The sequence below is a fragment of the Polypterus senegalus genome, chromosome 10 (genome assembly GCF_016835505.1).
Source record: "Polypterus senegalus isolate Bchr_013 chromosome 10, ASM1683550v1, whole genome shotgun sequence".
Taxonomy (NCBI): domain Eukaryota; kingdom Metazoa; phylum Chordata; class Cladistia; order Polypteriformes; family Polypteridae; genus Polypterus; species Polypterus senegalus.
Genome location: NC_053163.1, coordinates 2989387 through 3014074, shown reverse-complemented (window position 1 = coordinate 3014074; position 24688 = coordinate 2989387). Strand labels below are relative to the sequence as shown.

The 24688-nt window shown below is 42.0% G+C and overlaps 1 protein-coding gene across 1 annotated transcript; it reads right to left on the bottom strand.

Moving 5' to 3' along the window:
• Positions 1-6595: 6595 nt before the first annotated feature.
• LOC120536504 (tripartite motif-containing protein 16-like) lies at positions 6596-24393 on the bottom strand. The gene is made up of 6 exons (XM_039764898.1): positions 23764-24393; positions 19709-19804; positions 9555-9788; positions 9306-9459; positions 9133-9189; positions 6596-8143 (listed from the first exon to the last, which is right to left on the bottom strand). The coding sequence occupies exons 1-6, from the start codon at positions 24355-24357 to the stop codon at positions 7548-7550; spliced, it is 1731 nt and encodes a 576-aa protein (XP_039620832.1). The 5' UTR covers positions 24358-24393; the 3' UTR covers positions 6596-7547.
• Positions 24394-24688: the final 295 nt, after the last annotated feature.

Genomic DNA, 24688 nt, shown 5'->3' with positions numbered 1-24688 from the left:
GCAGGTCTTCAGTTTTCTCCCAGTGCACATGTCACAGGGCACATCGTCAGGTCCAGAGCGACTCAGACAAAGAGTGACATCGACTTCCATGTCTTTATTATATCTTTTAACATGGCATTCTGTTACTCTCAGCACTCACGTTACACATCGGTCTGCACTGGGGACAGTCGAAGTCCTCCTCTTCATCCAGCTTGTCCAGGTATTCCTTGACAAGGACCATATGGAAAACGTGCCCACACGGGATAATCAGCGACTTCTTCAGAACCTCCAGACACAGCGGGCAGGAGGAACAATCAATCAACAAGGAAGGATTAGCATCATGAGCGGAGATCCGACAGCCTTTGAGAGTGAAGAAATGAAATTTATAATAATAATAATAACTTCACGCCCTTGATGGTGAGCAGACACACCCGCTCTTACTATGGTCTGAGTCACAGACAAGTCCACGTTCAGATTTACAGTCGTGTACACAATACATAGTCTGCATTGTTTATCCATCTATTTTTTCCTTTGTAACTTCCTTATTAGCTCCTCATTTATCCACCGCAGAGTTTTCTTTAATTTATTTAATATTACTAAATTCTGGGATGAACTTGTCCTTCGTTATACGTAAAACTCTTTTAAACTCGACCTACGTGTCCTCAACTGTCTCCGCACCCTAAAGCTTATTCCAAGTTGTCTTATTTCAGGTTTGCCTCATCTGCTCAAAACTTGCCCTCCCAAACTTGAAGTTGTCAGTTTTAGTCTTTGTTTCTGTGCTTTGCTGTGATATCATATTGGGGTCGCTCAACCCTGGCAGTTCAATCCGCTCTTCACTACCTCTAGACAGCGCCCCTCCTCATTGGTGTCTTATAAAACTGATCACATCTAAAAACTCCTGCACTTGTGCCCCTCTGTCTGTTAGGCTAACCCAGTTAATATTTGGCTAATTCAAGTCCACCATGACTATTATATCCCGCCACCTCTAAAATGATTTAAAAGGTGTAAGGTGAAACTACTGGCTTTGCTAGAGCTTTTCTCAACTTACCGAAAAGATTTCTCAGAACACATCAAATGTTCCCAAAACACTGAACACAGTGGTCTAAACTAACAAGAAGTTTCACTAAATCAACAGTAGATTTAGCATTTTACAATTAAGACCAAAATACAAACAGAATTATCTAAAACACGTGGAAAAGTCTCTCCCCGTGGAGCAGAGCTCATCCCTTTGTGTCCCATTAGCTGTCCTCCAGAGACTGTCAGCAGATCACTTCGCTAATTAGCCTGCTAAACTGAGGCTGTTTGACATCGCGTTCACCAACATGTCAGCTCGTTGCTTACTATGGAGGGGTTACGTGGGTGTGGGCGCTGGGCATGTTGGAGCAATGGAGAAGAAAACGAAAACACCAGCATGGACAAGCAGGGCATGAGGGACAGGTAGAGTAGGAAATGTGTTTTTTTTTTTGGAAATGTAGGACATACTTGAACTTACATCCATCCATCCATTATCCAACCCGCTATATCCTAACTAGAGGGTCACGGGGGTCTGCTGGAGCCAATCCCAGCCAACACAGGGCGCAAAGGCAGGAAACAAACCCCAGGCAGGGCGCCAGCCCACCGCAGAAAACACACACCAAGCACCAATTTAGGATCTCCAAGGCAGCTGACCTACATGTCTTTGGACTGTGGGAGGAAACCCACGCAGACACGGGGAGAACATGGAAACTCCACGCAGGGAGGACCCAGGAAGCAAACCCAGGTCTCCTAATTGCTAGGCAGCAGCACTACCCACTGCGCCACCGTGCCACCCCTCCATGAACTTGTGTATATATAAGGTCTGTGATGCGGTTTGCATATTTGCAGCTGGAGATCCACAAAGGTAGAAGACGAATCACGCATTATCAAGTCATTTTTATTCCTGAGCTTTCAGCCCCAGCCAGGATCCGTCATCAGAGGATAATGATTAGACTTACAAGAATCAAAGGCAATATATAGCAAAATTAAGTGGGGGATGGTCAGTGTGTCCGGGGGGGTATGGGGGGGTAATGAGGTGGGGGTTGGGAGGAGTATTGGTCATAAAGTTTTATTTATCACTAGCCGAAGCCCGCCGTAGCATACGTCGGTGTAAGAACAGGAACGGAAAATGGTGAGAAAGGGATTCAGTATAACAAAGGATTAAGAAACCACCGTCGCAATATAACGAAAATAGCAAGGAGTGAAACCAACGCCAATGGTCGACTCGAGAAAGTACCTTCTTGTAGCAGGCTACGGAAAACATAGATATATATAGATAGACGCCGCATTCACTGTGATGCCCAGTCGACACTATACTTCAGCGCGTCCGCCCTATTGCGAGTAATAAAAGTGCCATTTAAACTAATACAAGTAGACGTGGAAACCAGGTTTTCTGATGAAAAAACAATAACGTTTTAAATGGTATCGTTTACATACAACAGATTTTGGTGAATCGTTTACATGCAATTATTTATATCTATTTATACACTAAATGCGTGCGTATCCCATGGTCTTAGAGTTGGTGGTCGGGGCTCTGTGAGTTGGTGGGCGTGGCTCTCTGTCTTGTGTGCGGTGTAAAGTCAACGTGGCTCAGATGTGCATGTGGACTTTTGCACAAACGAAAGCGACTGAGGCTGTGTTTGGTGAGTTGTTGTGTGCGGGCACATGAGCAGGCAGTTCACACGCCTCGAGAGCGACGCTGGACACGGGTGGATGGTTACAGTTGGCGGGCAGGGCTCTGTCGGGCATATCCCATGGTCTTAGAGTTGAAGGGCGTGGTTCTGTCTTGTGTACCCTTAGTGTCTTGCTTGTGCTCAGTGTCTTGCGCGCCCTTAGTGAATTATATATATAGATGAACATGTTCTTGTTAAGTTTGCATATGCTGGGTTCATTTCCAAATGTCTGTTGATGGCGTTCTCATTTGATAGCCAAGATTCAGCCAGTTCTCTGGCACTTTTCGTATTGGCCTTAAATCTTACTTGTTCGTTGTCCCAGTTAAATGTATGTCTGGTTGATTTTGTATGTGTATAGATCAGTGATCGTGAGTCCTTTCTTCTGATGGAGTTTTGATGTTCCTGTACACGTGTTGTGATTCTTTTTGATGTTTGTCCTACGTATATCGCTGGGCAAGAGCTGCATGGAATGCTATAAACTGTGTTTCTGCTGTCGATTTCTTCTTTTTGGCATTGAAAAGGACGGTGCGCAGATTGTTTACTGGCTTGTGTGCTAAACTGATGCCTGATTTGGCCAGGATGTGTGCTGCACCTTCAGACACTCCGTGATGATAAGGAAGAGTGTGGCAGGTGGGATGGGGGGTCTGGTTTGAATCGATTGTATGCTGGGTTCTCTGGCGTCTCCTGTGTAGGCATTGTTTAATGAGCGACTTTGAGTATCTGTTTGAAGTGAAAAGATGGAAAAGATCGTTCGTTTGTGTCTCCTTCGTATTACAATGGGTGTGGACTCTTCTGAATAAAGTTTTAATACAACTCCGATTATGAGATGCTCTTTCAGCAACTGTGGGGGAAATAATCAGGCAAGAGAGATATGGTACTAAAAGATATATATATATATATTATATATTTTTTAAATAAAGTTTTCAAACCCAATATACAATATAGTTTCATTATTTATACATACAAATCCAGGCCAAAGTGAAACCATTGGAACAGAATAATGTCCAGTTCTGCTGATGACTGTAGTCCTGGTCCAGTGTCGTGCAGGACGTATCTTCTTGGTGATGGCGTCCTTGACACAAAATAAACACTCACACATTTATTCAATAAGCTACTTGTGAAAATTACCAGGAATAGATAAATTAAAATCTGAGATGTTATAAAAATGTTATATATTGAGTGTGCCCTTCCAAGACCCCAACACAGCACCGACCCTAATCACCAAAGCCTGCCTGAAAGGTCTGACCTTACTTCAGCTGTATGTATGCCAAATAACTGGGCTCACAAACCCCAATTATCAAATAGTTATTTTTCAATTCTAGTTACACCCTGCTGTGGACCCCTATTTAGGGCTACGCGGCCCCTGTATATTCACAGTGACAGCTGTGTCCGCATACTCAGACAAGTATCGGCACCGTTTTCAGTGAGGGTGGGACTCCTGTTTGTGGTGTTCAAGGCACAGCCATAGAGGGGATGAGGTCCACTTTGGTGACCTTAGAATCGCGTCACTGCTTTTTGCAGATGATTCGGTCCTGTTGGTTTCATCAGGCTGTAAACTTCAGCAGGTATTGGGATGGTTTGTGACCGAGAGTAAAGCAGCAGGGATGAGAATCAGCACCTCCAAATCTGAGGCCATGATCCTCAATAGTCAAAAGGCGGACTGTCCTCTCCAAATGGGAGGTGAGTTATTGATTCAAAGGTAAGAGGTCTTCAGGGTCTTCTTCATGAGTGAGGGGGAAAAGGGTTGGTGAGATCGACAGATGGATTGTGGCGGAGAGAACAGTTATGTGGCCGCTGTACCAATCTTTAGTTGGGAAGAAGTAGCTCAGTAAGAAGGTGAAGCTCTCGCTTTACCAGTCAGTCTACGTCCCCACCCCCACCTATGGTCATGAGCTTCAGGTAATAACTGAAAGAACGAGATTGTGGGTACAGCCGACCAAAATGAGCTTCCTCAGCACTGTGGCTGGGCTCTCCCTTAGAGATGGGGTGAGAAGGGTAGCCATCCAGGAGAGGCTCAGAGTAGAGCAGCTGATCTTCACATAAAGAGGAGCCAATTAAGGTGGTTTGGGCATCTGATATGGATTCTCCCAAGATGCCTCCCTGTGGAGGTTTTACAGGCACTACCGGCTTGGAGGAAGACTCAGAGCTCGCTGGGGGGGATTATCTCTTCCAGATGCCCTGGGAGCACTTTGGCATCCCACAGTATAAGTTGGAAAGTGTGGCAGGGTTAAAGGGCGTTTAGGCCTCACTCACAACCTGGCTTCAGATAAACAGAGGAAAAAGGATGGATGGATGAAGAATGAATGAGTGGGTTACACCCCGCTGCCTTATTTTTCCATTTCTTTAAAATTTTTTGCTATTTTTTCTTTACCAATAAATTTGTCTTCCTTTCTAAAGATTTCTGTAATTGGGCTTGTCACTCAAACCAGATATTTTACAGTTCCTGGGCTATTTTAAGCAATTTTAGGACATTTAAAGATTTATTTTGACCTTTTCCCATTTCAGGTCTGTGCACCCCAAAGCCATGCCAGTGGAGTTTGGGGCCTGCTGCCGTGGGTGAGGCCTCATGTAGTCAGAGATGGTAAAGGACTTGCTGTTGAGATGTTGTTGTTGTCTCTTACTGTCACATTTGTGACTCTCATTCAAAACACTCATTGAGTGGACTTTGGAAAAGGGACAGGAACAAAATGAGCAAAAACATGAAAATCGAGTCAAAGTTTTAATAGACAAGAAATAAAAAGACAAAAATACAATCCCAACACCAACTTTCTATAAATATTTACATTCATACAAGGATCAGAACACCATTGTTGATAAATGTGATATAAATTCACCACCTCAGTCAGGTGTATTTAGCACACCAGTCCACCCGGTGGGGTCAAATTCATGAATACAATGACAGTCAGCGCCTTTATCATGTCGGCCAAATCCAGAAAAGAAAAATGAAAATCATCATTGGACAACAAAACAAAATTCAAACTCATACTGTTAGGAGAGGCTTCAGTATGCCACGACGGGAACAAACAGTACATGAGATACCAGCCCACCCTAGAACACACACACAGAAATGTGTCGATAAAGTAGCCGTTTTTTAGGTGTGATTTTTCACTGTGATCAAAATGGAAATTAGAGAAATCAGAGAAAAATCACCATGGACTCCAGGAGAACTTGGACATTCCATACAGCCAGTGGCCGGACTAAATCTGAACTGAGTGTCCTGGAGTGGTGAGGCAGACCTGTGGACAATTGTGCCAGTGGTTTGGATTAAAGTGACATAAACAGAATTAAAAAAGCATTGAGCATCAGTTCTGACCTCTGATTTGCAGTTACTATTTAATATTTACAGTCTAAATTAGGATTTCCTTCTCCATGTGACGGCGACGGGACTCTCAAGTTGTTTCTCTCCACAGCTTTGCTTGCTGTTCTACTTAAGGTTGAACTTAAACTGTAAATCATAAAGACAGCGCCACCATGTGGCCATGGAAAGTACTGAACATAAGCTGGGATGAGGGACTTCCAGTCTGACGTTCACTGATGGTCAGCTGTTCTTGTTGCTTTCTTGATGATGCCCACCTTGAAGTTTAGCCCGTCTACTCGAACTGTGTGTAGAAAGGGGCCCTGAGTTCTTTACTCCAATGCCTAATTTATTAGGATTCTAATTACTTTAATATTTTGAGTCTCGGGTCACTATGAATAAAACCTTATTAATTAAGTATAGCAATATACTGGACAGGTAATAACAAATAAATAAAGGTAGATTAAGTTACCCGTTAACATTTGCTCACAAACCAATAGTTTATACTATTGTGAATTTCCCCTTGGGATTAATAAAGTATCTATCTATCTATCTATCTATCTATCTATCTATCTATCTATCTATCTATCTATCTATCTACACATAAACTTATAATAAACACCAAGAATCTTGGTTATAAAACAATGACAAACTCCCCATTTAATTATAAACCAACAAAACACAATTAATAACACTAGAAATAATCAGGAATTTTCTTTTACCCAAACGAATAATAATAAACTATATTACACCATTAATAATAAAATAAAAACACATTCAGTCTTGTCACTCGTATTGAAACAAAACGTTGCAGGCCCGATTCGGTGCTTGTGAGCGTTGCGACCAAAAACTTAGTGGTCCTTTCACTCCACCAGGAGCATCAAATACCTTACTTGGCAATGGTGGTATCAGTCCAACAAATCCTCCTGACCCCTCTGCCTCTGTCCGTGAGCAGGGAACTGCTGCTGAGCTAATCCAAAAGTGTCTTCAAATAAACGAACGTCCACCAGAAGCGTGTTGAGCTGAGTTAGCTGCTGCCTCTTCACGCTGCTACTTCCCCTCACTGAGTTAACGAGTGGTTCATCGCCGGATAGACACTGCAAACGTCTAATCGAAATTCTCCATCTATATCAGCAGTTTGTATTCCGGTATATTATCTTGCTGATAAATAGGCTCCCAGACTTCCTGCTCCACCACCTCGGTGTCACGCTCTCTCTTTTTCTCCCTGTTCTCCTCTACAGCTTGTTCTCCACCCCCTTCCGTTTTTCCTACCACATCAAAATAAAAGTCTGCATAACCACATAAATGAACAACTATACTAAAATGAACAGTTTAAAACACAAACATTTATATTTTTTATATCAGTAACTTATTTACATAAATCAGTTAGTTAAGCACATTTCTACCTGGGCTACAGAAGGATGGCACCCCCCACTAACCACAGTGGCTCAGGATCACATGGTCAGGAGGAATGGCAGGATGGCCAGTGACTCTGTGTGTGTGTGTGTTAGGCACCAGAAATGAAGTGAGGAATGAACTGCAGTGTGATGATCTGTGGAATTGTCCTGATGATTCTAAAATGAAAATTAAAACATGGCCTGTGACACAGAAGACGTGGCGTGACCTGCAGACGAAGCCAGTCTCCGGACAGACCGGTTTAGAGGGCAGATTGTCACACTGCAGTTTGTTCGAACCCTAAACCCCGCAAAGAGCGGCTCGGTGAAGGAGGCTTTGAACTTGTGCAGCAGGGTCATGGTGTCGGAGATGCTATAAAATGAAAGGGACCTCCCTGGACAGTCCAGATACACTCCTATTCTGTGACTTATGGGGACGCTTATGTCAGTCTTCTGGTTATTGTGCCACGCAGAGACCCCAGCTTCAGAGCAGCTCAAACTCCAGGACTTGTCATTCAGTCCGAGGACACACTCGTTACCCGCTCCTTTCCTTCCTATTCCTCTGTATGTCACTCCAATTTCAGCTTTGTCTCCGCTCCACTCGACCTCCCAATAGTGGCAGATCCTCCACAGGGCTTCCCTGCACAAGATTTGCTGCCAGGTATTGAATCTGTCAGCATGAGCGTGATATCGCATCTCTTTCTCCCCACATGTCACCTTCTTCTTCTCTTCAGAGAGGTGCAGGCGTTTGTGCGCCGTGTTGAGGTCCAGGGTGAGAGAACGGGCATCTAAATGAAGAGAAAAGACAAGAAAACGAGTGAAGAAATCAGCTGCCATTGTGGAACCTGAGACTTGAGCTGAGGGGAGCAAATCGACAAATGCAAAGAATTTTATATCAAGAAATCCCACATGGGCTATTTGGCCTAACAAACACATGAATCAAGGCTGATCAGGAGACCATCCACACAGACATTGAAGGCCTAACTTCTGAATGAAGACAATCAACCTGAAGTTTGGTGTTAATTTTCATCTTTCAGATCCTGACAGTAAATATGGTTTAAACTTTTTCACTTTGAATGTCATTTAGGGCTTCATGTCCTGACTTTGCTGCTATTCACTTACTGTATATTTCCTCTGCTGCTATCATTCTATTTTATTAAATTCTATTTCAGTTGTACATTTCTACATGTTGTCTGCACTTCTTCTTCTAAAGCTTTTCCCACCTTCATGTGGGGTGACTATACTGGACCAGCCACCTCCACTCTCATCTGGTGGGCACGTCCTCGCCTGATGCTCCTTTCTCTTTTTCTCCGCCTGTACATCTTGAATGATTGAAGTGTTGAAATTAAATACAAGGCACCTGATGTGGGCTGGCATCCATTTGGGGGATGAGGGACGCCTCCAACAGAGAATGGCACAGGAAGAAGTAAAGTGTCATCGGTAAGTGACAATCAAATGGCACACTAGCCTATGTTATCTGGGGGACACCCATCTGGTCTGCTGTAGCCCACGCTAGTGAGTGCCTAGGTGGAGTACGAGGGCTGACCATCTTGCAGATGTTATTCATAATCAGTGCTTAAATGGGAAGGTCCTGTTTTTGTGTTAAATTTAGGGGGCACAACAGAAGGTCAACCCCTAGTAAATTTAGTGAGGCCAGATCATCCCATAATAATACAGCTACTAAACACTGTGACACTACCAGCCTCCACTTAGGTAGAGTAAATCATGAAAACCTCTTAGGTAGAATATTCAGTCTCATTAGCAGAACAGAACTTACATTTTACAAAGTCATTCCTACTTGGGTTCTGCAGGGCATCATTTGAAACCTGAGGGCCTGAAGAGAGGAACAGCAAAACAAAATGTCAGCTGCCAGCAAGTGTGATGAGCACCATGGCTTCATCTCCCAACTCAGGATCTCTTGTTATCCACTTGAGGACACACACAACCCACCTGTCTTATTCCTCTTCACAAAATCCCTGATCTCCTCCAAACTCTTCTTTGCTGCAGACAGTTTCTTCTTCAGAGTCTCTGGAAGGAAATCTTCATTTACAATTATGTCTGGTGTACAACCATCACCAGGAGGGACAAGGATATTATGGAACATCTACATGAACAGAAGATAAAAAAAACAAGAACATGAGAGACAAAGACATGTGTGTCAAACAGACCTGCTGGTGTCCTTCAGATTGTCCCTCTCACCTTCAGCAATTGCATGTGGTCATCGGTCTTTGAAAGGTTGGCCAGCTCAGATTCTGTCTTCCTGAGCTCTGTGATCTCCTTCTCCAGTTGCTCGATGACACCTCCAACCTTACTCAGTTCGCCCTGTTTGTGATCTCTAATGGCCTCACCGACCTCTGACTTCAGCCTCTCAATGGACTGAAGCATTGACTTGAGGTTCTCCTTATGTTCCTTCTCCTCTTTTTCTGCAGATATCTGAACAAAAGAAGGTAGGAATCATTTTACAGACATCATACCACAAAGTCCTGCCATATTACAAAACAAGAGAGTTGGGGTGAGGGAAACGTTGATGGGATGTGAGAGAGGAGAGTCCTGATTCCACAAACACACAGGTCAGAGAGTGGACATCATGACACAGACTTCCTGTCACTCATTCAATTATTTGTATAAAATCTTTGGAGAACATCTTTTATTGACTTGCCTACCGTGGAAATAAAAGATTTTGTATGTTCCTAAATACACTGGTGTGCAAATACAATTTTAGTTATCCTCCTCTGAAGGAACAAACACTGCTGTGTTCCACAATTTATTAATTGATCATTTATGAAGAAGAAATGTTCCGGAAAGGATTACGTTGTATTCTTCAAATGAATCTTGGCTAGCTGACTTGAGAACATGAGAAAAATTTTGACAAAAAAGTCCCAACAGCTCAACAAGCTTACCAGTCTGGTCCACCTGACATCGTCAGAATGACATCAAGTTGATTTCTGAAGATCTCTGGAGTTCTACTGTACATCACACCAATTGGTCACTTATTCTACATGTCTCAAGTTCTCAGTGTGAAGGACATTTTTCTAGTATTTGTGCAAAATGTTCCAACTGTGTGTCCTCATGTTCTCCTTGAATTCATTTTCAAGTAACAGCCTGGATCCGCTGTACTAAATTCTTTAATAACTGTAAACACTGCAGTCATCTCTTCATCTCTATTTGCTTAAACTCTAATGGTTACACTCCTTAAGTTGTTCCTCCTGTGTTGCTCTCCTGAATCAGTTTATCAGCTCTCTCTCTTCTGGATTTTCTGTAGCACTGCTATGTCCATTTTGTGATATGGAGACCAAATCTGTACAAAGAACTGCAGGTGAGACCTCACTAGGGTCTTATAAAGCTTAAGAATACCCTTCCTTGATATGGACTCTGAACTTTACACAACCTAACATCCCATTCATCTCCTTGATAGCTTCTGTCCAATGTCTGGATGGAATCCACTATGACTTCCAGGTCCTACTCATAAGCTGTAGTTTTAAGTTTCAAAACTCCCATTGCACATTAAGATCAAATGTTTTCACTTTCTTATGAGTAAAATTTTACAGTGGCAAGAACAAGTATGTGAACCCTTCAGAAATTGCTACAATTATGTATAAATTTGTCTTAAAATATGGGCTGATCTTTATCTAATTTACAATAACAAACACAATTTGATTTAATTGATAGCCGCAGACGTTCTTGTATTGTTCTTGATCATAAGGAATACACCATTCAAAAATTCATAGCATAAGTTGGAAAAGCATGTAATGACTTGATGACTTCAACAAAATTGGAGTCCACCAATGAAATGAAATTAGAGGTGTGGTTTACAGATACTTTGACCAATAAAAAAACTGAAACATTCTGAGTTTGCCATTTACAAGAATCATCTGGGGCCTCATGCATAACGCCGTGCATAGAATTCACACTAAAACATGGCATACGGACAAAAGTGGAAATGTGCGTATGCACAAAAAAATTCAGATGCACAAAACCGTGCGTAAGCCAACGTCCACACACTTCTGCTCCATAAATCCCGGTCAGTGTGAAAAGTAACACACACGCTACCCCTCCCCGACTCCTCCCAGAATTACACCCCTTTGAATATGCAAATCAATATAAATAGCCCCTTAAGATTACTGTTCTTTGAAAAGACAATGGCAAAAGCATGGGGAAAAACGAAGAATTTCAGCAAATGTAAAGTGGAGGCAAAGAAAAACTTACTATTTGTTGGTATAAGCAGTTGTATAAACAACAAAAGGAAGTTGATCAAGTGACATAGAGTGTTGGAGAAACTCGAAAGCTCAATTTCATAAAGTCGCACAGTGCCCGAAATAAAAAAGAAGTGGTCAGATGTCAAAGTCGCCGTGAAAAGGCGAGTCATAGCCCACTGTCTGAGTGTCATATGGAAGTGTATTAGGGTACAGAGAAAAGAAAAAAAAAACATAGGGACACACTGGAAAAAAAAAACTTTAATCTTGAAATTTCCACTTTAATCACATAGTTTATTGTGTCATTAAAGTAGAATGTCATAAACTTCATCTTAAAATCATTTAATTTACTAGTTTCTCAAATCCAATTGTAACTAAAGTAGCACATTAAATGCTACGTATGACTAGGCGGTCTCATGGTCTGAAATCCCTGCAGATTTTATTTTTTTTCTCCAGCCGTCTGGAGATTTTTTTTGTTTTTTCTGTCCACCCTGGCCATCAGACCTTACTCTTATTCTACGTTAATTAATGTTGACTTATTTTATTTTCTAACTGTGTTTTTTATTTTTCTATTCTTCATTATGTAAAGCACTTTGAGCTACATTTTTTGTATGAAAATGTGCTATATAAATAACTGTTGTTGTTGTTGTTGTATTCTATGTGTTCTTCTATGTGCTCTATGTGTGTGAATCACTATGTGCTTCTCAAATGGGTTTTCTCCTACGCCGACAGGACACAGAATACAATACATTCATGTTATTACAGCTCTCTGAACAATTTAAATACAGTGGAACCTTGAGATACAAGTTTAATTCGTTCCAGCACTGAGCTTGTATAGCGAATTTCTCGTATCTAGAACAAACTTCCCCATTGAAAGTAATGAAAATCCAGTTAATCCGTTCCGCACCCCCAAAAATATCAACATAAAAATCAATTTTCCTAACAAATAACACTGATACATAATATATACAAGGAGAGTCACGTGTGCTTTGTGCTGACGTGTGCTTTGCAAACGCTAGAGTCTGTTGAGAGTGTTGGTTTGTTCTGTGGTGTGAGATTTACATTAAAAAAATACATTTTGCTCTTAAAAACTTGGGTTTTGGTTGCCTCTAAGGAACCGTGTGGGAATTTTTTAAAGCTTTTTTCCCTTTAGAAGGGTTTTTTTTTTGCTTTTTTCGCCCGCACAAGAGCAAAAGTAGCTGGGTGTTTGGAAGTGCGCTTGGAAAAGTTATTTGTACTTGTTCTTTTTCTTGTTATCTGTATTTGAATTAGCATCGAGGCGGCAGGGTAGAAAGCAGCAGTAACTGATATCGGCATTTGTAAATAAATAACCGCGTCGTCGTAACAGCGATTCCTTAGTTTAAAGGAAAAGAAAAAAAGGCCGCGGCTGACTTCAAAGCAGTAAAAGGTGGAAACTCAGTAGTGCGCAGGTAAGCGGCCTGCGTTAAGACACCGTTCAGGCACAAGGAGCAGTAGGAGCAAATAAGGTAGTAAAGTTTTATTTATTTGTTTATTTTAGATTAAACAGTCCTTAGCCGTCCAGAGGCAGAACAGTTAAGTGGGCGACAGCGTATTGGTTCATTAATACGGGGGAATACAAACAGTGCGAGTGAAGAGCTTATAAGTAAGAAGAGCGCAAAGCTAGAAGAGACAGAGAAAAGTAAAGTTAACCTCATAGAAAGGCAGGCAGCTGAGAGGGAGAACAGTACAGGAGCTTAAGGGGGAAAAGGTGTAAAATATCTGTAGCAGATCTTAGTGTTACCATTTAAGTTAAGGAGCAGCTGAAAGAAGAAGAAATTTAATTTTAAGAAAAAAAAATATATAGTTAAGGCAGCTTAGTAATCCCAAATCAAATTTTAATAATGAGGCCAGTGCAATGCAAGTCCTGTTGGATGTTGGACTTTTAGATGATGGTTTGGAAGAGCCAGTTGTCTATGAGGGCTACATCTGCAAGAGATGCCAGCTGATCCAGCACCTCGAGCTCAGGGTCGCTGAACTGGAGGAGGAGTTGGCTGACCTGCGTTGTAATAGAGAATTGGCGGACTTGGCCCAGGTGTCCTTTAGAGATAGTGTGCACCCCTAAGGTGGCGCGGAGGAGATTCCAGACCAGACAGGTAGGAATAGGTGGGTCACGGTCGCAAGGCGTAAGGTAAAGGGTGCACACTGTCCGGGGGCATCAACCCCAGAATTAGAAGTGTCTAACGTTATCATGTCCTGGCGGAGCTGGACGGTGACTCTGATAATTCTGAGGTGGTAGGCAGGGTTGAGGAGCCCCAACGGGCCACCTCAAAACCAGTTCCCAAAAAGAGAGAGGTAGTGATAGTTGGGGACTCAATCATTAGGTGGATTGAAGCGCAGGTGTGCTCCAGAGAGAGAGAGTCTCAGACGGTGTGTTGCCTTCCGGGAGCACAGGTGGGAGACCTCCTGGAAGGGTGGATAGGCTCTTGGCCAGAGCGGGTGGATCCAGTTGTCATTGTCCACGTTGGAACAAATGACATACATAAGGGTAGTCTGTCAGTTCTGCGATCCAAATTCAAAGAGTTAGGTACCAAGCTGAGGAGCAGAACTGACAAGGTAGTCTTCTCCAAGTTCTGCCTGTGCCACGCCAGTCCAGGTAAGATTGAGGAGATTAGAAGGCTTAACGCGTGGCTCAAATCTTGGTGCAGGGTAGAAGGGTATAGGTTTATGGGGCATTGGGACTCCTTTTGGAACAGATGGGACCTGTTCCGCGTGACGGGTTACATCTGAACCGGAGGGGCACCAATGTATTGGGGAGGCGTATGTGTAGGCTAGTCGAGGATTGTTTAAACTAGGGAATGGGGGCAGGGAGTTTAGGACAGGCCAGATTTAGATCTATACATGGAAGAACAAACAATGGTGTAGAAATAAAAATGCATAGTAATGTAAATTTTAAGCAAACACGTAAAGATAGAAGGATTAACACATTAAAAATAGCTTGCCTTAATGCTAGAAGTATCAAAAATAAGGTAAGTGAGTTGGAGTTGTATGTAGCAGAGCACAATTATGATATTATAGCAATAACGGAAACCTGGCTAAATAACAAAGATGGGGATGAGTGTAACATAGAGGGATACACATTTTTTAGGAAGGATAGACAGAACAGAAAAGGAGGTGGGGTTGCTGTTTATGCCAAACAGGAATTAAATGTAAGTCATCTTCAGTTGGATGATGAGCCCCATCTAGTGAGGACATGTGGCTTCGCCTGGAAAATATTAGGGAAAAAGGTCTCATTTTAGGAGTGTGTTATAGACCACCCAATTCAGACAGTAATTTCAACACACATCTTTTAGTAATATCAAAAGGCAAGTTTACAGGGGATATTATAGTCATGGGGACTTTAATTATCCAAATATTAACTGGGATAACCTTACAGATGGAGGAGCACAAGAGCAGGAGTTTTAGAAGTAATCGCGACTGTTTTTAACACAGCATGTTAAAGCACCAACAAGGGGTGAAGCCTATCTGGATTTAGTATTCTGTAATAATCAGGATAGAATTGAGGGTGTAGAGGTGATTGAACCACTAGGGTCAAGTGACCATAATGTAATACAATTCTCAGTATTTTGTAAGAGTACAGATGCAAAGACTAAAATTGTTAAGTTGAACTTTAGTAGGGCTAATTTTGAGCAGATGCGACAAAGTCTAAGTAGGATAGACTGGGATAAGCTTTTAAATGTGGAGACAGTCGAGGAGCAGTGGAACAGGTTTAAAATGTTTTACATGTAATGCAGGACAGATACATACCTAAATTTGGAAGTAATAGGAAACTAAAAAATCTCCACGATGGATTAATAAAGATTTAAAAAGAAGTTGCAAAGGAAAAACTGCTGTATAAGGCATATAAGACTAATGACTGCAAAGAGAACCGTAGCGTATGAGAACATGAGGGCAACCATTAAGAAGGATATCAGAGAGGCTAAAAGACAGTTGGAGAGGAATATAGCAGATAAGGCGAAAGAAGACCCCAAGAGATTCTTTCAGTATTTTAGTAGTAAAAGAACAGTTAAGGAGGAGGTCAAGTTCATCAGGAATAGTAAAGGGAATTAAAAGATACAGACAATGAAATAGCAGATGCCCTAAACTTACATTTTTCTGAGGTGTTTACAAGTGAGCAAGTGGATAACCTGCCAGAGGTAAACACAACTACTAAGGAGGTACTGAGGGATTTGGAAATTGTAGAGGGAGAAGTGCTGCTCAGATTAAATAAGATGAAATCAAACAAATCACCAGGCCCAGATAATATTTATCCTCGTGTTCTTAAGGAGGCTAGTGAGTACATATATAAACCCTTGACACATATTTTTAGGAAGTCACTGTGCACTGGAGAGATTCCAAAGGACTGGAAAATGGCAAATATCATCCCATTATATAAAAAGGGTGACAGGGCAGATCCAAGCAACTATAGGCCAGTAAGCTTAACAAGCATCACAGGAAAATTAATGGAAGGAATTATTAAGGATAAGATTGAGCAACACATGACAAGGACAGGAGTTATTCTGAACAGTCAGCATGGGTTCAGAAGGGGAGGTCGTGTTTTACTAACATGTTGGAATTCTATGAGGAGGCAACAAAAGGATACGATCAAAGTGGAGCTTATGATATTATTTATCTGGACTTTCAGAAAGCATTTGATAAGGTGCCACATGAGAGGTTGGGCATCAAGTTAAAAGAAGTGGGAATTCAGGGTGATGTTTTTAGATGGGTGCAGAATTGGCTCAGACACAGGAAGCAGAGGGTGATGGTGCGAGGAACCTCATCAGAACTGGCGATGTTAAGAGTGGTGTTCCACAGGGGTCAGTGCTAGGGCGCTGCTATTTTTAATATATATAAATGATTTAGATAGGAATATAAGTAACAAGCTGGTTAAGTTTGCAGATGATACCAAGATAGGTGGATTAGCAGATAATTTGGAATCCGTTATATCATTACAGAAGGACTTGGATAGCATACAGGCTTGGGCAGATTTGTGGCAGATGAAATTTAATGTCAGTAAATGTAAAGTATTACACATAGGAAGTAAAAATATTAGGTTTGAATACACAATGGGCGGTCGAAAAATCGAGAGTACACCTTATGAGAAGGATTTAGGAGTCATAGTGGACTCCAAGCTATCAACTTCCAAACAGTGTTCAGAAGCCATTAAGAAGGCTAACAGAATGTTAGGTTATATAGCACGATCTGTGGAGTACAAGTCCAAGGAGGTTATGCTCAACCTTTATAATGCACTGGTGAGGCCTCATCTTGAGTACTGTGTGCAGTTTTGGTCTCCAGGCTACAAAAGGACATAGCAGCACTAGAAAAGGTCCAGAGAAGAGCGACTAGGCTGATTCCAGGTCTACAGGGGTTGAATTATGAGGAAAGATTAAAAGAGCTGAGCCTTTACAGTTTAAGCAAAAGAAGATTAAGAGGTGACATGATTGAAGTGTTTAAAATTATGAAGGGAATTAGTACAGTGGATCGAGACTTGTATTTTAAAATGAGCTCATCAAGAACACGGGGACACAGTTGGAAACTTGTTAAGGGTAAATTTCGCACAAACATTAGGAAGTTTTTCTTTACACAAAGAACGATAGACACTTGGAATAAGTTACCAAGTAGTGTGGTAGACAGTAAGACGTTAAGGACTTTCAAAACTCGACTTGATGTTTTCTTGGAGGAAGCAAGTGAATAGGACTGGCGAGCTTTGTTGGGCTGAATGGCCTGTTCTCGTCTAGATTGTTCTAATTGTTCTAATTTCGAAAAAAAGTGGAACCTTGGTTTGCAAGTAACTTGGTTTATGAGTGTTTTGCAAGACGAGCTAAACTTTTTAATTAATTTTGACTTGATAAAACGAGCGATTTCTTGCAATACAAGTAGTATGGATACACTTTGTCTGCTGAGCGTCATGTGAGCATAACTGAGCTGATGGTTCTTCTCTCTTGTGCGCATCTCTCTCTCCTTATCTCTCTCGCTCGCTCGCTCGCTCCTCTTGAGGGCAATCATCTCCTATTCTCCGTCTGCATGTCCGCGATATTTTTGGATACGCTTATACAGCGAACTGCTACAGCGAAACAATGAAATCACAAGCGCACAAACGCGTATATCCTCACACTACGGGAGAACAAGGAACACTGAGTGAGCTGACAGGCTGGCAGCATCAGCTTGGGTGAATCCCCGAGTCGAGGCGGATCGGGAAACGCGTCACGCATTATCACAGCCTGGCTCGTGGCTTGTTACGCGAGTCAATGCTCGTATTTAGATACAAATTTTTTCGTTCATACTTTCCTCTTATCTTGAATTTCTCGTATACAGAGGTGATCGTATCTAGAGGTTCCACTGTACTAAGATGTATACTTGATATAATTTTCATGTTTAATTATTCCATCCATCTATCCACACAGGGTCGCTCCAGTCCCAGCAAGAATACAGCGCAAGGCAGGAACAAACCCTGAACGGGGTGCCAGCTCATTGCTACTGTTGTGTCACCGTGTCCATCCATCCATCCATCCATTACCCAACCCACTATATCCTAATTACAGGGTCACGGGGATCTGCTGGAGCCAATCCCAGCCAACACAGGGCACAAGGCAGGAAATAAACCCTGGGCAGAGCGCCAGCCCACCGTAGGGCACACACACCCACATACCAAGCACACACTAGGGACAATTTAGGATCACCAATGCACCTAACCTGTATGTCTTTGGACTGTTGGAGGAAACCCACGCAGACACGGGGAGAACATGCAAACTACACACAGGGAGGACCTGGGAAACGAACCAGCCACTGCCACCGTGCCACCCCGCATTACTGTGTCCACACATTTAATTATTAACATTATACATTATTTTAATTAAGTTAAAATGTATCTGATAATGTAATATACAGGTATATCATCATAAAAATGATATCAAGAGCTCCAAGTAAATAGCACTTGGAAATCTAAATCGACTTAGAAGCCAGTCGTCTTCATATGTAAATACACTCTTTCTTCTGTTGAATTGAATTGATCTCCTTTATTGTTATTGTATGGTACAATGAGATTCAATATGCAAACCCTCCATAAGCGTATTTTCCTATAAAATGATAAAATAACAACAATAATACAATAAGAAACAATGAAAATTATACAATATGAAAGAATAAGAACAATATGCATGTAAATATATAGTGCAGTTAGTGCAAATCGTTCATAAAGTGGTTGTGAAATATTGCAGCTGGAGTGCAAGTTTACAGTGAGGTGATTGTACTTATAAGTATAGACAGGTCTACCAGGAGCACTTGATGGACTGACTGGGTGTGTTTAGAGTTCTGGGGACGAAACTGTTTCTGAACCGTGAGGTTTGTACAGGAAAGGCTCTAAAGCGTTTGATGTACTGTATGGAGGTGTTCAAATAGACTGTGTACTTAGCTGAGGCAGCGTGTGCTCGATGCTGTACCCCGATAATCCGATCAGCTGCTGTAGAGCTGTGATTCCATACTCAGATACAATGGGTGAAAATAGTCTGAGTGGTGCACTGAGAGTAAAAATGCTGAAGCAGCTCTGGTAATAATTTGGCCATTCCGTGGACCATTACATTGTTACTGGTTGATTATAATCAGATGCCTTGAACTAATAAACGATATGCCATGCTATGTATTTGATAAAGCTGCATCAGGAATGTGATTCTCAAAAATAAAGGGAAACCACACAGGAACAGCAGCACTGCTTTGATGCTGGGTGCCACCAGTTTGCAAAACCAGGCCAAAAACTTGTTTACACAATGGATTGAACTGGCGTGAGAATGTGCACAGCTTTACGGCAAGTTTAGTTTTTATACATCGCGATATGAGTGTGGAAACGGGCGTACCCAACATTTTTATGGGTACGCACCATTTGTACATGAGGCCCCTGGTGATCAACATGCCCCACAAATAAAAGAGACCTCATGAGATCCATGATGGTCTGCATAAACCTGAAAAGGTTAGAGTTAGGGTTACATTCAGTTATTTAAGATATTTCATTTGTTTAGCTATTGTTTATTATTTCTCACATCTTTGACAACCGATAATAGCTTTCTTCCTTTGTTCAGCCCAAGAGTCCTGTTAAGCGTATTGTCTTCCCATGATGCATTTACCCTCATTTCCATACAATGTGGTTTGTGAATTGTAAACAAAACTCACCTTAATCCTCTTTGCAGTCTCCTTCAGATCGGACACCTTCTTCATTTTCTCCAGGACTCTCCTTTTCACTTCTTGTGTTGTCTTTTCCAGCTGACTCTGTGGGGAGACAAAATGGACGAGAGAAATTGGGAGAGGAAAGTGATGGAAACAGATACAGTATGCCTAAAATATCAGCCATCCATTTGACTTCTCAATGTCCACTTCCTTTCTTCTCCACTCCCTACTTGTCTAGTGCCAAATGTGTGAAAAGAAGCAAAAGTGGAAGAGATGAGACCAGGAAGGACAAGATAACCATACTAGATATCATCAGATGAAGTTGTCTTAGTCATTAGAACATTAGAGCAACTCAGAAGAGAACAGACCATTCATGCCAACAAGCTAATCAGTCCTTCTCCCTGGCATTTCTTCTGTATCTGCGCAGGGTCTGCTCTACCTTTACAGATGTTTTGCACTATTTTTCTTCCATTAGGAAGATAGAAGTGCTTTGTAAATAGTAATAACTTCTATGTCATTATTATTATTTCACAGGATCTCATGTGTTTTCTGACTCGGAGAAGGCAACAGTTCCTTTTAGGTTTGTTTTGACTTGTCGCTCCGCCGGATGGCTAATTGTACGCGTATTCAGCCAGCATGTGAAGTTAGCCATGTGGTGTGGCGTCGAGTGAGTGAGTGCACATGGATCAGCATTTTATATTCTTTGGTGGCAGTACTCATAATATTCTCTAATGCACCAATCAAATGAAAATACCAACAGGAGACCCAATCGGGTAGTGACATCAACCAAGTGTAAAGCAGATTGGGCAGCCACGTAAAATGTGAGGTGGAGTTCACTTACAGTAGACATTCATGAGAGTTCTGTAGGCTCTCTGAGGTCACACTGGCCTCGCAAAGTGTTATGGGCTGCCAGGAAAAGGAATCCACCTTAATTAATGAATGAAGTGTCTGTGTGTCAGTCTGGTTGCTGTGTCTCTTTCATTACAAGAGCTGGCGCGTCACAAACATTTGTAGTAATGAAATGCTTTGGTACATCACAGATATTTGCAGTAAAGCCTTTTATTACTGTAAATGTCAATGTGAATTTATTTATATAACACATTTAAAACAATATAGGAAGGCTGTGGCCAAAGTGCTTTACAATAGTAGAATAAAAGGAAACAAACAAATAACAAATAGAAATAAAATATAAGAACATAAATAAAATACATAATAAATAGAAGTCATATTATATAATCACAATGAGGAAACCATCAGTATTACTGAAGGTCACGGAATGCAAGTGAATAGAAATGAGTCTTTAATCTCGTTTTGAATTGTCGGCGACTCCTTTATGTGACGTGGTGAAGAGTTCCACAGATGAGGTGCCACAGCTGTCCCCCTTGGTTTTACATTTGGTACGATGGACAACAAGAGACAACTGAGCAGAAGATCTAAGCACTCTGGATGGCTGGTGTAAAACACACAATTCAGATAAATAGGCAGGAGCGAGCCCATGTAAAGATTTAAAAACTAGCAACAAGATTTTAAAATCAACTCGAAAACTGACAGGCAGCAAGCAGTGTAAAGAAGCTAATATCGGAGAAACAGAATCAGACTTTCTTGCCCCAACCAGAAAGCGAGCGGCAGAATTCTGGACCAACTGTAACCTGCGTATCAGAGATTTGTTAATCCCAGAATACAGCGAGTTGCAGTAATCAAGGCAAGAGAAGATAAAAGCACGAGTAGCTTTCTCAAGATCTGTAGAAGATAACAAAAGACTTGATCTTGCCTAATAGACAAAGCTGGACAAAAGCAACTCTTGACTACAGAATTAACTTGTTTCTCAAAAGAGAGGTTACTATCAAAGATAACACCGAGATTGCGGACATGAGGTTTGGAAAAGACAGAGAAAGAGCCGAGAAGTCCAAGACCAATTTGGGCTTTAGCTGATGGACCCGCTATAAGCACCTCTGTTTTATTTTGATTCAGATCAAGAAAATTATTAGCCATCCAGGATCTTAGTTCAGAGAGACAGTTGTGGAGTTGATTTATTGTAGAGTTGCAGACATGAATATAAACCTGAGTATCATCAGCATAGCAGTGAAAAGAAATGTTAACTTTCCTAAAAATAGCTCCAATAGGATAAAAATATGTAGAGAATAAAATTAGACCCAAAATGGATCCCTGAGGAACATCACATTTAAGAGGAGCAGTAGATGAAAAAGAGGAATTTGAAGTAATTGAAAAGTGTCTACCAGTTAGATATGACCTGAACCAGTTTAGAGCAGCCCCTTTAAGCCCAACAAGATGTTCAGGCCACAACAGCAATATCTCATGGTCAATAGTGTCAAAGGCAGCGGACAAGTCAAGGAGGACAAGGACTGCCGCATCACCTGAGTCAGTAATAAGAGAGATGTCATTGAACACTTTAAGGAGGGCCGTCTCAACACCATAAAGCCAGATTGGTAGATCATCTGTTGGAATGACAAGTGCAATGCATTTTATTACAACATGCATTCTAAAATATATGTCAATAAATGGTGCACGGTAATTGTTAATGCTGTGGTCTACACTGATTACATAGCTTTTAATCCATCTTAGATGGGTAGCACAGCGAGTGCTCCACTAAGCTGGCCAAAATGTTGATTATCAGGAAATTATTAGGCATAAAAAGGTCATCATCAAACACAGCATATTAAATACTAAAATGCCTCAGAGAATTTCACTGATCTTCACTACTCATTGAATTTCCTTCTTATAAAATTACCAAAAGGACATGTGGGTGTTTTTCTTGAATGTACCAACTGCCACCAATTGGCATGGGTTTAGAGAGGAATGTAAATGTCAAGTCGTTCATAAAGGGATCACTTTTTCCAGGTAACACTCCTGTGACAATTTGAGAGGAGTCGTTGCTCATTTACAGTGAATTCCTTTCTCTCAGTCACGGCCCCAACTCTGGCACTCACTAAGTAGTCGTCTTTACGTCACTCTTACTGGGACCAAAACTGACACTGAGGTCTCCCATGGGTGGTGGTAACGGCTCAGTTTCACCTGAAAGTTAAAAGCTCCTTAGGATTTCAGACGCCTCCCTAAATCTGTTCTCTGGTGCCAGCTATGAATTCTCCCTGAAGACTTTTGAAGGAGAAGAAAATGAAGTGCGGCCCACTGCTTAAGTCCTCTTTTTGAGACTTCAGTTCAGGGAAAAACACAAAGAGGACACTAATGATGACCAAATGGCAACTAAGGAACAGACATCAGTGCCCTTGAAGAGCAGAATCAGAGCAAAAGTCATTTTCTCAAGTTTCCTTCTTTGCCGCCACCGCCTGTGCTCATGGCTCCCCAACTACAATTCTTCCATCCTACACTTTGTTTTCCTACGCTGGAGCTGCAGCTCACCTGGCTCAGGTTGCCCAGGGGTGTGACTTGGCACGTGAACTTGGCAGACCTCTGTGTGTTTGTCAAGACTTGAACATGAACTCAATATGCACAATGCGCACCTCGACATGCAAAGTACTGTGCGGTGAGCCTTGATAAGTCACCTCCTTATTAGAAAACAAAAATGAGAACCAGAACAGAAAAGGAAAAACAAGCGTCACTTGCATACAACGTATCTAACTAGGGACAACATCTTATAACTTCTAAAAAGCATCAAGAAAATGACACAACGGTGCAAGTAAATAAAATGATGACACACGAGAGTCGGGTCAATGACAAGCAGTGACGAGTGACAGCCTTCTGCATGAGGATTCTGGAGACACTAAAGCAGAGCTGTTGCCCTTCTTTGATTGAATTTCACTGAATATTGGAGAGTATCAGATATCTGGAGTGGGTGTCATAGTGAGGGGAAAATGGGTAATGATTACCCAGAGCCCACTGGGTGGGGAGGCCCTCGAAACCTTAAATGAAAAGGAAAGGGCCCACAGAGACTGCTTCTGTACACGGCCCAGAGTTCTGTACTACACCTCTGTAGCTGGTGCCAGCTGGGCATGCCCAGTACTGACATATCTGAACAATCGAACGATTCATCACCCGTGTCCTGGAGTGCAGGCGACTTGTCCCTAACCCGGTCCACTCCTTACCTTTCTCTCAGTTATCTCTTCATCAAGTATCTTGGTGTCGTGATTCTTGTGTTCGGTTAACGCACACACTGAGCAGATGCAGATCTCATCGGTCCTACAGAATATCTCCAGGACTCTCTGGTGCTTTGGGCAGAGCTTTTCTTCCAGGTTTTCAGTCGGCTCCTCCAGTTTGTGTCTCTTGAAGGCTGCCAAGTCCAAGTGTGGCTGCAGGTGTTTCTCGCAGTAGGAGGCCATACAGGTCATGCAGGTCTTTGAAGCTCTCCGTTTTTGCACTGTGCAAAAGTCACAGAGCACCCTGGCAGGTTCTGCATTACCTTGAGGCGAAGCTCTGATGACTCCATTTTCCTTTAACTGTCCTATCAGATTTATGAGAGTCGTATTTTTGTGAAGCTTTGGCCTTGGATTAAATTCCATTCTGCACTGAGGACACCTGTAAGTCCCCATTAAGCCTGACTGATCCCAGTACTTATTAATGCATTCCATACAGTAGCTGTGTCCACACAGGATGGTGACTGGCACTTTCAGGCCCTCCAGACACACTGAACAGTAGTGTGAGTACTGATCAGTGGACAGAGACAGTTGAGCTGATGCCATCCTGAGAGAAGATGCTGTCTGACACACACGAGACGATTCTACAGAAACTAAAAGGAACTCGACTGCTGAAGGCAGAATGCAGTCACTCCGGTATTTATAGTCTATGAATGTGTCACACCGTAGTGTCATTGAAACAACACCCTCTGTTACACAATATACAAAAAAATTAACGGTTACAGAGAAACTAGGACTTTTTTCTTTCATATTCCTGGAAACCCAACAACAACCGTCAATTTACATTAATGGGGTCAGGTGAGGACTTCACGTATGGAACAAAGAAACACATCGGGAATGACGTGGAGCAGCAGGAGGCTCCTGGATTCAACCCTGG

What these genes read in the sequence shown, in the direction of transcription:
- LOC120536504 (XM_039764898.1), bottom strand. Translation starts at nt 24,357, where the DNA reads ATGGCATCAGCTCAACTGTCTCTGTCCACTGATCAGTACTCACACTAC. An exon ending in ACCACATGCAATTGCTGAAG is followed by an intron (nt 9,460 to 9,554) that starts GTGAGAGGGACA and finishes CTGTTCATGTAG; the next exon opens with ATGTTCCATAATATCCTTGT. An exon ending in TAGGAATGACTTTGTAAAAT is followed by an intron (nt 8,144 to 9,132) that starts GTAAGTTCTGTT and finishes CTCTTCATTTAG; the next exon opens with ATGCCCGTTCTCTCACCCTG.